This window comes from Syngnathus leptorhynchus, chromosome 7, assembly GCF_054491065.1.
Source record: "Syngnathus leptorhynchus isolate UIUO chromosome 7, UIUO_Slep, whole genome shotgun sequence".
Classification (NCBI taxonomy): Eukaryota; Metazoa; Chordata; class Actinopteri; order Syngnathiformes; family Syngnathidae; genus Syngnathus; species Syngnathus leptorhynchus.
Genome location: NC_141201.1, coordinates 13741116 through 13755213, shown reverse-complemented (window position 1 = coordinate 13755213; position 14098 = coordinate 13741116). Strand labels below are relative to the sequence as shown.

At 43.6% G+C, this 14098-nt stretch overlaps 1 protein-coding gene across 2 annotated transcripts in view; it reads left to right on the top strand.

Moving 5' to 3' along the window:
• Window positions 1–14098, top strand: part of LOC147054834 (ribonuclease inhibitor-like) — a 256301-nt gene that overhangs the window by 18823 nt on the left and 223380 nt on the right. The window contains exons 2-4 of one of the 2 annotated variants that reach the window (XM_085916241.1): window positions 166–336; window positions 428–604; window positions 6374–8629. The exons of the other annotated variant lie outside the window; for it this stretch is intronic. Of the exons in view, the coding sequence (XP_085772367.1) occupies window positions 166–336; window positions 428–458 (202 nt within the window). The 3' untranslated portion in view covers window positions 459–604; window positions 6374–8629. Of the gene's footprint in view, window positions 1–165; window positions 337–427; window positions 605–6373; window positions 8630–14098 lie in introns of those variants that run through there. 2 annotated transcript variants of the gene reach the window in all.

Here is a 14098-nt window from a genome sequence, read left to right as displayed (position 1 = left end):
ATGACGATGAGCTGGAGGCACTCGCCGCCGGACTGACAAAGCAGCAGTGTTCCTTACAAGTCCTCGGGTAACGCTCTCCTCCACCCCTGTCGTGCGCCGGAAGGCCAGCCGGCCCAAGAACCTTGGCTTGGCTCGCCCGTGTCAGCTGTCCTCTTGTCTTCTCAGGCTCTCGCGCTGCAACCTGAGCAAGAAAAGCTGCAAGGTGCTGGCCTCCGTTCTAAGCTCATCCTGCAACCTTAGGGATCTGGATCTCAGCTACAACCTCTTGTACAACGACGGGCTGGAGGCTCTCGCCGGCGGACTAGCAAAACCGCAGTGTACCTTGCAAGTCCTCAGGTAAGTCTCTCCTCCACCCCGTCAAGCTCCAGAAGGCCAGTCGACCCAAGAACCTAGGGCTTCGCCCACCCGCGATACCGCCCCTTTGCAGCAGGCTCAAGTCCTGCATGATCACCACGTGAGGATGCATCTCACTGGCCAAGGCTCTCCGGTCCAACCCCTCCCACCTCCAAGAGCTGGACCTGAACAACAATGATTACGGAATGAAAGGAAAGCAGGCCTTGGCGGAGGTCCAAATGGATCCTTGCTGCAGTCTGAAGACAGTCAGGTAGGTTCCAAACATCTTCCAGGGCGCTCGCTCGTCTGAATCGACCAGTGACACTTGTACGTTGAAGAAAATGTGTTCCAAAATGTCCCGTCTAGCTGCAAAAACAAATATGCTCACACCTCACTGAATAAAGTACATGAGCATACAATTACTACATTCACACATTAAATCAATAAAATAAACATTTTAAGCATGTAATAATTTTTTAATGCTTAAATTTTAATGCGTAATTTTTGGGCTATAAGTCGCGGTTTTTGTCATAGTTTGGGTGGGGGGGGCGACTTATACTCAGGAGCGACTTATATGTGATTTTTTTCACACATTTTCAAAATTCTGAAATCCGCGATGTAGTGAAACCGCGATAAACGAACTGCGATGTAGCAAGGGATTACTGTCATTTGAACTGCAAGTGACGTCACCCGTGCCGTGCGGCGGTTGTTTACATAAAGGACAAAGGATTTGATCACGGGATGACAGAGATGACGAAGGGCCCCACATACTACCGGCATCATTCGCAGCTTTGTTTGTAAGTGACACGGAGGATGAAGAGTTTGAAGGATTTAATGATTTGGAGTGACACAGAAAAAATATTATGGCTTTTACGCACGCCCGGTCCTTCTCGACGGAGCTCTCTTTCACCTCCGTGGATGGAAGTCGGGGGCCGGCGCTCGTCCGGGTGGCTGTCCAGGGATGGGGCTCGGACATGGCTTTTACGCACGCCCGATCCTATTCTATGGAGCTCTCTTCCACCTCCGTGGCTGGAAGTTCAGTAGTTGTTGGCTCGTTGAACTCTTGTTTTGTTAAATAAAGAGCCGTTTACCAAACCCACGTCTTTCCTGGTACTTTGTTTACGCAACAAAATAGCGTTGTTGACATAAAGGAGAGGAATTTGAAAGATGGATTTCATGATTTGGAGTGACACAGATGGTTTGATAATATTGTTGTTATATAAACCCACGTCTTTTCTGGTACTTTGTCAATGCTCCAATATAGTTATATACTAGATCTGCGCAGCGCGCGTGGCGTTGTTGACATAAAGGAGGAGGAATTTGATCGATGGATTTAATGATTTGGAGTGACACCGATGGTTTGATAATATTGTTGTAATATGACAGTTATTTGAAATATACTTTATATATTGTTATATGGGTCTGTGGAATAATTAGAAATGCAACTTACAACGGGTCCGACGTGAGCATATGCGGCGCATACGCGGCATTGTTTACATAAAGCACGATCGATGGATTTAATGAATTGGAGTGACACAGATGGTTTAATAAATGTGTTATTTATGTAATACTTATTGAATAATTCTAAATGTTACGTCAGGCCCGTTCTCAGCTCCTCGTTTGTGTATATGTCACGTTAGCGTACCGTATTGTTTAGCCTGTTGTTACTGGTTCATGTCTGTTTTTGGTGTTGGATTTTGACAAATAGATTTGCCCCAAAAGTGAGACTTATACTCCGGTGGGACTTATATATGTTTTTTTTGTACTTTATTGTGCATTTTATGGCTGGTGCGACTTATACTCCGGAGCGACTTATAGTCCAAAAATTACGGTACACCTGCACGCTAAATTGATAAAAAAGACATAACTAGACATTTTTTGAGAAAATGCGATTGAGGCAATAAAAATAAAAACGCACGTAAAACATAAACCAAACATTTCAGGTGGTCATTTCTTCATGTGCAATGATCAACTCGGCACTCTCGAGCCCCCAAGAGCACTTTTTACTATGCCAAATTAACCAGAGTGACGGGAGAGCAACAATTCAGAAAACGCGCTTACTCGGCGAGAATATGCGATTTAGGCAATAAAAATAAAAACGCGTGTAAAACATTAAAAAAACGATGAAAGTGGTCATTTCTTCATATTCAATGATCAACTTGGTACTCTCGAGCCCCCAACAGCACTTTTTATTATGCCAAATTAACCAGAGTGACGGGAGAGCGACAATTCAGAAAACGTGCTTAACTCGGCGAGAAAATGCGATTTAGGCGATAAAAATAAAAACGCGCGTAAAACATAAACCAAACGTTTCAGGTGGTCATTTCTTCATGTGCAATGATCAACTCGTTACTCTCGAGCCCCCAAGAGCACTTTTTATTATGCCAAATTAACCAGAGTGACGGGAGAGCGACAATTCAGAAAACGTGCTTAACTCGGCGAGAAAATGCGATTTAGGCAATACGAATAAAAACGCGCGTAAAACATAAAAGAAGTCAATGATCATCGTCACACACACATCTAGGTGTGGTGAAATTTCATCCATCCATTTTCTGAACCGCTTAGTCCCCACGGGGGTCGCGGGCGTGCTGGAGCCTATCCCAGCCGTCATCGGGCAGTAGGCGGGGGACACCCTAAACTGGTTGCCAACCAATCGCAGGGCACACAGAGACGAACAACCATTCGCACTCGCATCTAGGGACAATTTGGAGTGCTCAATCGGCCTATCAAGCATGTTTTTGGGATGTGGGAGGAAACCGGAGTGCCCGGAGAAAACCCACGCGGACACGGGGAGAACATGCAAACTCCACACAGGGAGGGCCGGAGGTGGAAACGAACCCGCACCCTCCTAACTGTGAGGCGGACGTGCAATCCACTGCCCCACCGAGCCACCTGGTGAAATTTGTCCTCTGCATTTAACCCATCCCCATGTGATTTTGATCCATCCCCTGGGGGAGAGGGGAGCAGTGAGCATCAGTGGCGCCGCGCTCGGGAATCATTTGGTGATCTAACCCCCCAATTCCAACCCTTAATGCTGAGTGCCAAGCAGGGAGGAAATGGGTTCCATTTTTTTTATAGTCTTTCGAATGACCCGGCCGCGGTGTGAACCCACAACCTTCCAGTCTCAAGGCGTACACTCTACTACTAGGCCACTGAGCTGGTAAAACATTGAAGGTGGTCATTTCTTCATGTGCAATGGTCAACCTGGTACTCTTGAGCCCCCAACAGCACTTTTTATTATGACAAATTAACCAGAGTGACGGGAGAGCGACAATTCAGAAAACGTGCTTAAGTCGGTGAGAAAATGCGATTTAGGCAATAAAAATAAAAACGCGCGTAAAACATAAACCAAACGTTTCAGGTGGTAATTTCTTCATGTGCAATGGTCTATTCTTAACTCTAGAGGCCCCAAGAGCAAATTTTATTATGCCAAACTAAGCAGAGTGACGGGAGAGCGACAATTCAGAAAACGTGCTTAACTTGTTGAGAAAATGCGATTTGGGCAATAAAAATAAAAACGTGTGTAAAACATAAACCAAACGTTGCAGGTGGTCATTTCTTCATGTGCAATGGTCAACTCTGCACTCTAGAGCCCCAAAGAGCACTTTTTATTATGTCAAAATAACAAGAGTGACGGGAGAGCGACAATTCAGAAAACGTGCTTAACTCGTCGAGAAAATGTGATTTTGGGCAATAAAAATAAAACCGTGTGTAAAACATAAACCAAACCTTGCAGGTGCTCATTTTTTCATGCGCAATGGTCAACTCGGTACTCTATAGCCCCCAAGAGCACTTTTTATTATGTCAAAATAACCATAGTGACGGGAGAGCGACAATTCAGAAAACGCGCTTAACTCGTCGAGAACATGCGATTTCGGTAAAAAAAATAAAAAACATAAACCAAACGTTGCAGGTGGTCGTTTCTTCATGTGCAATGGTCTACTCTGAACTCTAAAGCCCCCAAGAGCAGTTTTTATTATGCCAAACTAACCAGAGCGATAATTCAGAAAACGTGCTTAACTCGTCGAGAAAATGCAATTTTGGCAATAAAAATAAAAACGTGTGTAAAACATAAACCAAACGTTGCAGGTCGTCATTTCTTTATGTACAGTGGTCAACTTGGTACTCTAGAGCCCCCTAGATTACTTTTTATTATGTCAAAATAACCAGAGTGACGGTTATTTCTTCATGTGCAGTGTTACACCAGGAAGACATGACATGTAGGACACTGGATCCTGAGGACTAGGATTGTGACCCCCTCTTTATAGATTCACGTTTCAATTTAACTATATATTTTTGTCCACCTGATGGCAGTGTAACTCTAGGTCTGAAACGGCTTCTCCTTTTTTCCCCTCTCCTTACACAATATCTTGCTGCCCATCAGTGCAGACAATTAGAAGAATGAGAAATAAATCATCTGTCTCAGTTAATTTTTTCGGCGTACTTTTGAGGTTAATTTAAGGAATCCTTGACTGCAAACAAGCAAATAAGAAAGGCTTACCACCTGAAAAATGAGCAATCTCAAATGTGAAAGAAAATTCAATCTGTGTCCACTACAGAGAACTCTTAGCAAAACGACAACAAACAAAAATCAATCAATCAATCAATCAATCAATCAATCAATCAATACATAAATAAATAAAACCACTCTTTTTTTCAGTCTTGTAACATGTTGAAAAACAGTAGCAAAGAGCAATCCTCATATTCATAATTCCATTCACAAACGCTAAGCTCCTTCTTGTGAGTCCTGTCTTTCTCATTCATTTTCTCATGAAAGAGAGACTGTCTGTCAGAGTTGTTGCTGTTTTTTGGTTGTCCTGCTGTGCGTGTTCTCCCACACACGCACAGGCTTGGTGTAACGTCACCTCACCTCATGCTGACCTGTTTAATTGTCTACCTCCCTCAGGGCTGACCAATGAGTGTTTGCTTATTTTATTCTTAAGAGAACCCACAGGGACAGGATGTTGATTTTTTTTATATACATATACTTAAAAACCTCATGACTGAGTTCAATAATATGCTAAAAAAAAAAAAAAAACATCAACGTACATTTGCAATCACTATTAGAGTAAATGAGTTATCTCACCGTACAAGAGGCTGACATGTTTGACTGCCATCTTTCTGCTACGGACACTTGAAGGAGATGCACTTAGTGAACATAGTTCCTCAATGCAATATGATCCAACAAAAAGGGCGTTCCCGTTTTGGACGGCAATGTCAAACACCTGAGCACCCCCCTCCCCCAAAAAATGTGTAAACCAACGGCTCGAATATGGCTTAGTTTTTAAATTCCATTCACGTGGTTAACGGCATTAAATTAATGCCCACGTACCACGGTAATAAATTGTACTGTTTTATGTTTTACTCATTCAGTTGTGGTCTATATAAAGTTTGAACAAGATTCAAGAATTTTTATTGGCCATGTTTGAGCATACCAAACAAGGAATTTGACTTCAGTACATCTCAGTCTCTGTTCAACATTCAACACATAAGACAAAGATCTTACTATCACGCAGCTAACGCTGGCCACGCAGCTAACGCTGGCCACGCAGCTAACGCTGGCCACGCAGCTAACGCTGGCCACGCAGCTAACGCTGGCCACGCAGCTAACGCTGGCCACGCAGCTAACGCTGGCCACGCAGCAGCTTTCAAGAGTGAAAGAAACGAACGTTGTTTTGTGTGTTGTTTTGACCGTTCAACGCATGACGGTTTTCTGACGTTTCTTCTTTAATGATGCCAACATTGCACAACATTTCCTCATATAGAAGCGCAGAAACGGAACTTGACATCAACAGCACTAATGACTCTCCATGGAATACATTATCAATTGACCATCCTGATGTTGATTGTTTTAATTTCATGAATCAAAGTGTAACTGACAAATGCAAATATTTACTTGATGATGAATTTAGAACAGCCAGTGATCAATTCCATAATTCCAGTGTATCTCTTCTGCATGTAAATGCCCATAGTCTTTCTAAAAACTTTGACCATCTTGCTCTAACTATCTCCAACCTCAACTTTCCCTTTTCTGTTATAGGCATCTCTGACACTTGGCTACACAAAGATAATTCTGATGACTATGCCTTGGACAATTACAGTGATGTCCACAGATGCCGAGAAGACAAGAATGGAGGATGTGTTTCACTGTATGTTAGTAGTAAGTTGGAATATAAAGAAAGACCTGATATTGAACAATGTTTTGAGCTGAGTGGAGAAGCAGTATTCATAGAGTCTAATCGAACAGTTATAGGGTGCATTTATAAACCTCCAAAATCTAAGATACCTGATTTCTCTGATCACCTTCCCATATTCTCTCGTACCTCCTCACGAGCAAACACTCTTCTTCCTACTGGGAAGCCGATGGACACATAAAGACTTATTCATCAACAAACAATCTCCAAGTTTAAAGTGCAAGTTCAAAACAGTATCTGGGATGCTGTATTAAGGAACCCTAATCCCCAGCAGGCATACACCATATTCTTGGAGGAGCTGACCAAGCATCATAATTATTCTTTTCCCATAAAGAATAGAAGCCTCAAACGTGAATCTTGTTCGAAGCCTTGGGCTCGTCGGGCAATTACTAAATCTATTAGGCACAAAAATAAACTGTACAAAACATTCATCGCTAAGCATTCATCAATGAATCATGATAAGTACATACAATATAGAAACAAACTCAACCATGTGATCAGAGCTGCAAAAAAGAAACATTATGCCAATGAAATCGTCAAAAGCAGCAAGAACATGAAAGCCTTGTGGTCTACAGTAAAGGAAATCCTGAATAAAAAGAAATCATCGAATTCATTTCCCTCTGAGTTGATAGTAAATTACAAGCCTTTAGCTGATCCCAAAACAATCGCCTGTAATGAATTCTTCAGAGAAATTGGATCAACCTTAGCCAGACAAATTCCACAAGTAGCCGATAACCCAATCAATTATATGGAGACTAGTACTTCTGCAGCTTTTACTCTGACCCCAGCCACTGAACAAGAGATTCATAACATAATTTCATCTCTAAAAACACTTCTTCTGGTCATGATCACTTTTACTCCAGACTTGTGAAAGAAGTTGCAATCTGGATTGTGAAACCCTTATGTTACATTTTTAATTTGTCTTTCTCAAAGGGCATTGTCCAACAGGAACTAATGTTGGCTAAAATTGTACCAATCTTTAAAAATGATGACCCGACAGTTCTTATCAATTATCGCCCGATATCCATTTTACCTGTCTTGTCCAAGATCTTGGAAAAACATGCCCACAATAGACTGTGTAGCTTCCTCAATAATCACAATATACTATATGAACACCAGTATGGCTTTCGTAAGTCAGACAGTGATGGAGGTGCACAGGATAGACTGGATGATGGCAGTGTAGAAGGTCTTCAGCAGCTCCTGTGGCAGGTTAAACTTCCTGAGCTGTCTCAGAAAGTACAGCCTCTGCTGGAGCCTTCTTCCTATGTGGCTGGTCCATTTCAGGTCCCGAGAAATTCTCCCAGGTCCCAGGAACTTGAAGGTGTCTGTGGAGAGAATAGTCTTACTGCGGATAGTGAGGGGTGAAAGTGGTAAAGGGTCTTGTCTGAAGTCCACTGTCATCTCCACGGTCTTGAGCGGGTTCAGCTCCAGGTGGTTTTGGCTGCACCAGTGGACCAGCCGCTCCTGTCTGTACGCAGTCTCGTTACCATCCCGGATCAGTTCAATGAGAGTGGTGTCGTCTGCATACTTCAGGAGTTTCACAGAAGAGTCGCCTGAGGAAGTGGAACAGCTGTGCTTTTGTCTGAATTCCTCGTTTTGATGCCATCAGGGGTCCCTCTTTTCTACTTGTTCTGAGGTGCAGCTCAGAGCAGGACATTTTGGCGCAGTCTCTTTAAATGCAAATGAGATACTTCATACCCACACCCTCCAGCCCGCAAGATGTGTGCCTCCCTTTCTGGTAGACATATTTGTAGTTTTAGCCGAGGTAGGAGGGGGCCGCTATCACGAAATTTACAATAACTTCTGTATTCGTTTGGGGGCATGAGAATTTTTGAGCTGATGGGTAGTCTGTGAAAATCTTCCTTAACAAGCCAGATGTGCAGTCCAATGACCTGTAGCTTTCATGGTGCTTAACAGTATGAAAAGCATAGCTACTGTTGTGTATTTTGGGCTAACTTAAGTTCCGTAGTAAGGAACCCCGGGAAGTGGGATGGGTTACAGGCCGCATTCTGTGTTGCGCAAATAAACCAGTTAACCTTCACATCGTTGTCCGACCTATTCTTGTTGTATAAGAACCTGGAAAATAGTAAGGATATAACAAAACTGGCGACGAAGACGTCTGGACTGACGCGTGTTGTCCACAATGTGAAAGTGAAAGTTATTTCTCTTCCCTGCTGATGCCTCGCACTGCTGCGGATGGTGGGCAAGTAGTCGCTATCACCACTCCAGGTGTCCTTGAACATGACGGCCAGCTTCAGCTAGAGGGGAGGAGTGATCAGTGGACTATCGACAACGTTGTGAGTAGTGTGGTGAAGAGTGAAAAGGAGTAGCCTAGCCTACTGGAAAAAGACGTAAGTGAAGGGAAAACAGCGCCATACAAACGGGAGCTTAAAATGGCTGGAATAGTTTGCTCAATTGGTCCCTTTGACGAGAGTATTGAACAATGGAGCTCATATACCAAGCGGTTTGATCACTTCACCGTGGCTAATGATAGAGAGGAGGAGAAGTTAGCACCCACTTCTTTGAGTATAATAGGGCCAAAAATGTTTAACCTGCTACACGACCGACTACAACCAGCAAAGCCAGGCAGTAAAACATACAAATAAATAGTGGACGTACTGGCACACCATCTTTCACCAAATCCCCTGGTAATCGCAGAAAGATTCAGATTTCACAGACGCAGCCAGGAGGAGGGTGAGTCGGTCACCCAGTTTGTAGCAGCATGTCGCAAGCTAGCTGAAAACTGTGAGTTCCAGGATGTGTTAAATGACACTTTGAGAGACAGGCTAGTATGCGGACTGAGAAACAACACAGCACAGAAGAGATTACTCACAGACAGAAACTTGATGTTGGAAAAGGCCATTAATAGTGTAACAATGGAAATGACAACAAGGGAAGCCCAGCAACTAAGTGCCACAGGAAGAGTGCACCAACTCAACAGCAATAAACCAAATGCACAAGGGCCATGTTTTTGCTGTGGCAAATCTGCACACCTTGCATCAACATGCTGGTGTGAAGAGATGGACTGTCGTAAAAAAGGCCACATAAAGCGGGCATGCAGAAGTAAACAGAGCGCAGACAAAAGCTCAAGGACTGGAAACAAAAGAGACAATGTGAAATACAAACAGAATAGACATGTTCGCACAGTTCGCCATGACAATAAAAAAAATAGTGATTCTTCAGAGGAAGAAGTGCCTGTAAATATGATATGGGTAATGAGTGTAGGTGAGAGCTCAGATGGCTACTGGGCTGAACCCAAGTTTAAGGGACGTGGTGAAAATGCAGATAGACACGAAGTCAAAGGATCACTAGTGTCACACAAGATCTATAGGAAACACATGAGGCACTGTTAGGGTTGACCTAGATTAGGTTGATCATATTATGTTGGAATGTAATCAGTGGTGATTGACCTAGATTAGGTTGATCATATTATGTTGGAATGTAATCAGTGGTGATTGACCTAAGCTTGTCCTGTCTTAACAAAGGAGTAGAACAAAGTGCTAAGATCCTTTGCACTGATTGACCAATTGTAGAAGACGCAATCAAAGTTGTTTTGTCTACTCAACATCGTAAAACATCCCCCGCTATGATGTGATCAGAGGCCAGGTGTTTCAACCCCCACCTTGGCCACCACACATGTAAATTGTCACCCCCACCCTTCTTTTCTCAATAAATACTCTCTTGCATGGGTGCAGCGGCAGACTTTGTTCAGACAGTGCTGTGTCAACAGCAACGAACAAATTCTCCACTTGCAGAATTTGTTCGGACATTGTTGTATCTACAATGACGAACAAGTTCTCCACGTGCAAGTGTTCAAAGGGCATACTGTCTCCTGTGTTGTTCTTGCACAGTAAGTTAGAGTCGAAACATCTCTAACATTTTGGTGCCGTGACCCGGATCCAACATACCCACTGCTGATCGACGGAGGACGACGTGATGCATTGTCGACAAGCCAGCGTCCATTAGGAGGACCTGGTAAAGAAAAGACCTGGCAAGTAAATTCTTCGCTGGGCCAGCATCTAAGGTCTGCCTTCGTCGAACAACAGTGGATTGACGGAATCCGACAGTGCAACGAACCAGGGGACAAGTGAGTTAAAGCCCTAAAAATTGTGTGATTGTGTTGTTGTGAAAGGGGTTGAAAGAAAAAAAAAAAAAAAAAAAAAAAAGAAAAAAAAAAGTTTACGGCTTTGGTTTGTCCGAGCTATGAAGTTTACGGCTTTGGTTTGTCCGAGCTATGAAGTTTACGGCTTTGGTTTGTCCGAGCTATGAAGTTTACGGCTTTGGTTTGTCCGAGCTATGAAGTTTACGGCTTTGGTTTGTCCGAGCTATGAGATATACGGCTTTGGTTTGTCCGAGCTATGAAGTTTACGGTTTGGTTTGTCCAGGCAAAGAACAGCTTGGGTTAGAGTCCCAGTGGAAGGAACAGACTAAGGAAAACAGAGCTTCCTTTTCATTCATTGAAGAGGTGCGTAGATTCTTCTTTGTCTGTTCTTCCAAGCTGCGGGATCTGGCTTGGGTTGGAGTCCCAGTGGAAGGAACGTGCTAAGGAACACAGAGCTTCTTTTTTGTGATTCAAAGAAGAGCGTAGAATTTTCTTTGTACGTTTTTCCGAGCCAAAGAACAGCTTGGGTTGGAGTCCCAGTGGAAGGAACAGGTTGAAAAAAAAAAAAAGACAGAGCTTCTTTTTCTTAATTGAAGAAGGGCGTAGATTCTTTTTTTTGCCTGTTTTTCCGAGCTGTTTGCATGAAAGTTGTGTGGTTGAGAGTGTGAATGGTAGGATAAATTGAAAAAAAAAAAAAAAAAAAAAAAAAAAAAAAAAGCGATGTGAACAAATTCAAAAGACCAAAAATGGAAAGATAAAAAGTGATGAGGCTGCCATTCCATTAACATTTGAAAAAGAATTTAGGGTGCATAATGGCATCCCATTCAATGATGCAGCTGAGAGTGCTTATCAGCAACAGCTAAAATATGCGCTCCCCAATGGTTCCCCACCTGAATTAGACAACAGGGTGCGGAAACACTTGGTGGATACAGATAATATCCACCGCATCAATGACAAACCTGTTTTACCAAAATCACTTTTTAAGGCAGCAGCAATTGCAACACATGGGCCTTGCCATGTGTCGACAGGAGGGATGAGGTCAATTCACTACCTTTGGTTCGGTTCAGATGCTTACTTAATTTTTTTTTGTAAAGCATGTCCTGTTTGTGTAAAACATAATCCACAAGGAAACATGAGACCTAAGAGAGGCTCGTTTCCAAAACCATCTTACCCATTCCAAATCATGCACATGGATTTTATTGGACTCACAGAAAAGAACCTGTGATCAAACTCTTTTGAATTAATGTCAACGCAACTGTTAAAGGACGAACGTTGCTGCAAGTGGCCTACACAGAGAGACCAGCTGAAGTGAACTATACATGTTACATCCAAGGAAACAAGACCCACAAATGCATCAACGACGACTGCTCTCCAGGAGGACACTGGATGGGAGCTTTGGATGTCACTGCTAAGTGTCAGGATGAGAGAGCCATTTCAAGTGGTTGTCCGATGCTGCCCGCCAACTGGACAAGTGTCTGCACCAGTGTGGGTGACAGACCACACCTACAGGATACAACATCATCAGCTGACGACAGCACGCAACTCTTCTGCACGTCCAACTCTTCTGCACGTCGACGCAGGACCGTTGTGACCTTTGACTCTCATGATCCTGTCTGGGGATGGTTCTGGACTTGATGACTGCAACACGACGGTTCCAGCAAGGAAGCATATCCACCATCACCAGCGTCCCCGCCCCCAATTCAAATAGAGGCAGAATAATCCTCTTCCCCCTTGGTGGCCAGGTAGTCTACCCTGGCCACTGAAGACGACAACCACACGGCAGACACTTCCAGGTTCTCCCCCGACGAAGCAGTGCTGCAGAGGGGGTGAGAATTGTGCTCACCCTCCAACAGTGGGCGTGCCAAGCCCCCGACGGCTGAACAATCACGAGCAATTTTTGTCTTGACTGTTGTTATTGGTAACATTCTGGTCGCCTAAGGCAGAGGGACCGTGTGAGACTTTTCCTGCATTATAACATCTTGCCGCAGGTTTTTCACTCACACACTAAAATTGATCTACGTAAATTGCAATGATGCTGTTTAGCCGTACATGTCTTACAGACACTGAATGATTTGGCCATCGAAAATGCTTCGCAAGTGATGGGTGCAATGATACGCTGTTTCTGTGTTTTTGTTGTTTTGTTTTGTTTTTTTTTTGTTTGTTTTTCCTGACAACATCATATGATAAACAGGAGGGATATGTTAGGGTTGACCTAGATTAGGTTGATCATATTATGTTGGAATGTAATCAGTGGTGATTGACCTAGATTAGGTTGATCATATTATGTTGGAATGTAATCAGTGGTGATTGACCTAAGCTTGTCCTGTCTTAACAAAGGAGTAGAACAAAGTGCTAAGATCCTTTGCACTGATTGACCAATTGTAGAAGACGCAATCAAAGTTGTTTTGTCTACTCAACATCGTAAAACATCCCCCGCTATGATGTGATCAGAGGCCAGGTGTTTCAACCCCCACCTTGGCCACCACACATGTAAATTGTCACCCCCACCCTTCTTTTCTCAATAAATACTCTCTTGCATGGGTGCAGCGGCAGACTTTGTTCGGACAGTGCTGTGTCAACAGCAACGAACAAATTCTCCACTTGCAGAATTTGTTCGGACATTGTTGTATCTACAATGACGAACAAGTTCTCCACGTGCAAGTGTTCAAAGGGCATACTGTCTCCTGTGTTGTTCTTGCACAGTAAGTTAGAGTCGGAACATCTCTAACAGGCACCTCCCACTACGTCCATCAGACACAGTGTTTAAAGCATATACGGGACATCGAGTGCACATGGAAGGGATGACAGATGTGACTGTTCAGTGCAACGGTCAAACCAAAAAGCTTCCCCTTGATGTGACCAAGGAAAATCATCCTGCTATAATGGGGCGTACATGGGTACAGGGATTCCGATTGGATTGGCAAGCGATAAGGAAGCTGTCACACAGTTCCTCTCCGCGACAGGAAATACGGGAGAAACACATTGAGATTTCCCGTGACAAATTAGGTAGCATGAAAGAGATAACAAAGAGATAAGACAACAAGCTACATGTCAAACCTGATAGTAGGCCTGTGTTCATGAAAGCTAGACCAGTGCCATACACAATCTGACCCAAGGTGGAAGCTGACATGGACGCCCCGGTCAAGAATGGGTTTTGGAACCAGTGACCACCAGTGAGTGGGCCACGCCCAGTACCAAAAAAGTGGAGACTTCAAGGTGACATTTAACCCTGTGTTAGCAGCAGACCAATATCCACTTTCCCTAATTGACAACTTGTTTGCTGGACTGAGTGGGGGACAAAAATTAAGTACCATATTTTTACGTTTATTAGGCGCGGGTTAACGTCTTAGATTTTATTCAAAATGTGCGGCGCGCCCTATCATGCGGTACCCCCGATGTGTGTTGTTGTTGTAAGGCGGCCGTATTAAAGAGCACCATGAGAACGTTATAGGGAGAATTGTGGGCGTGG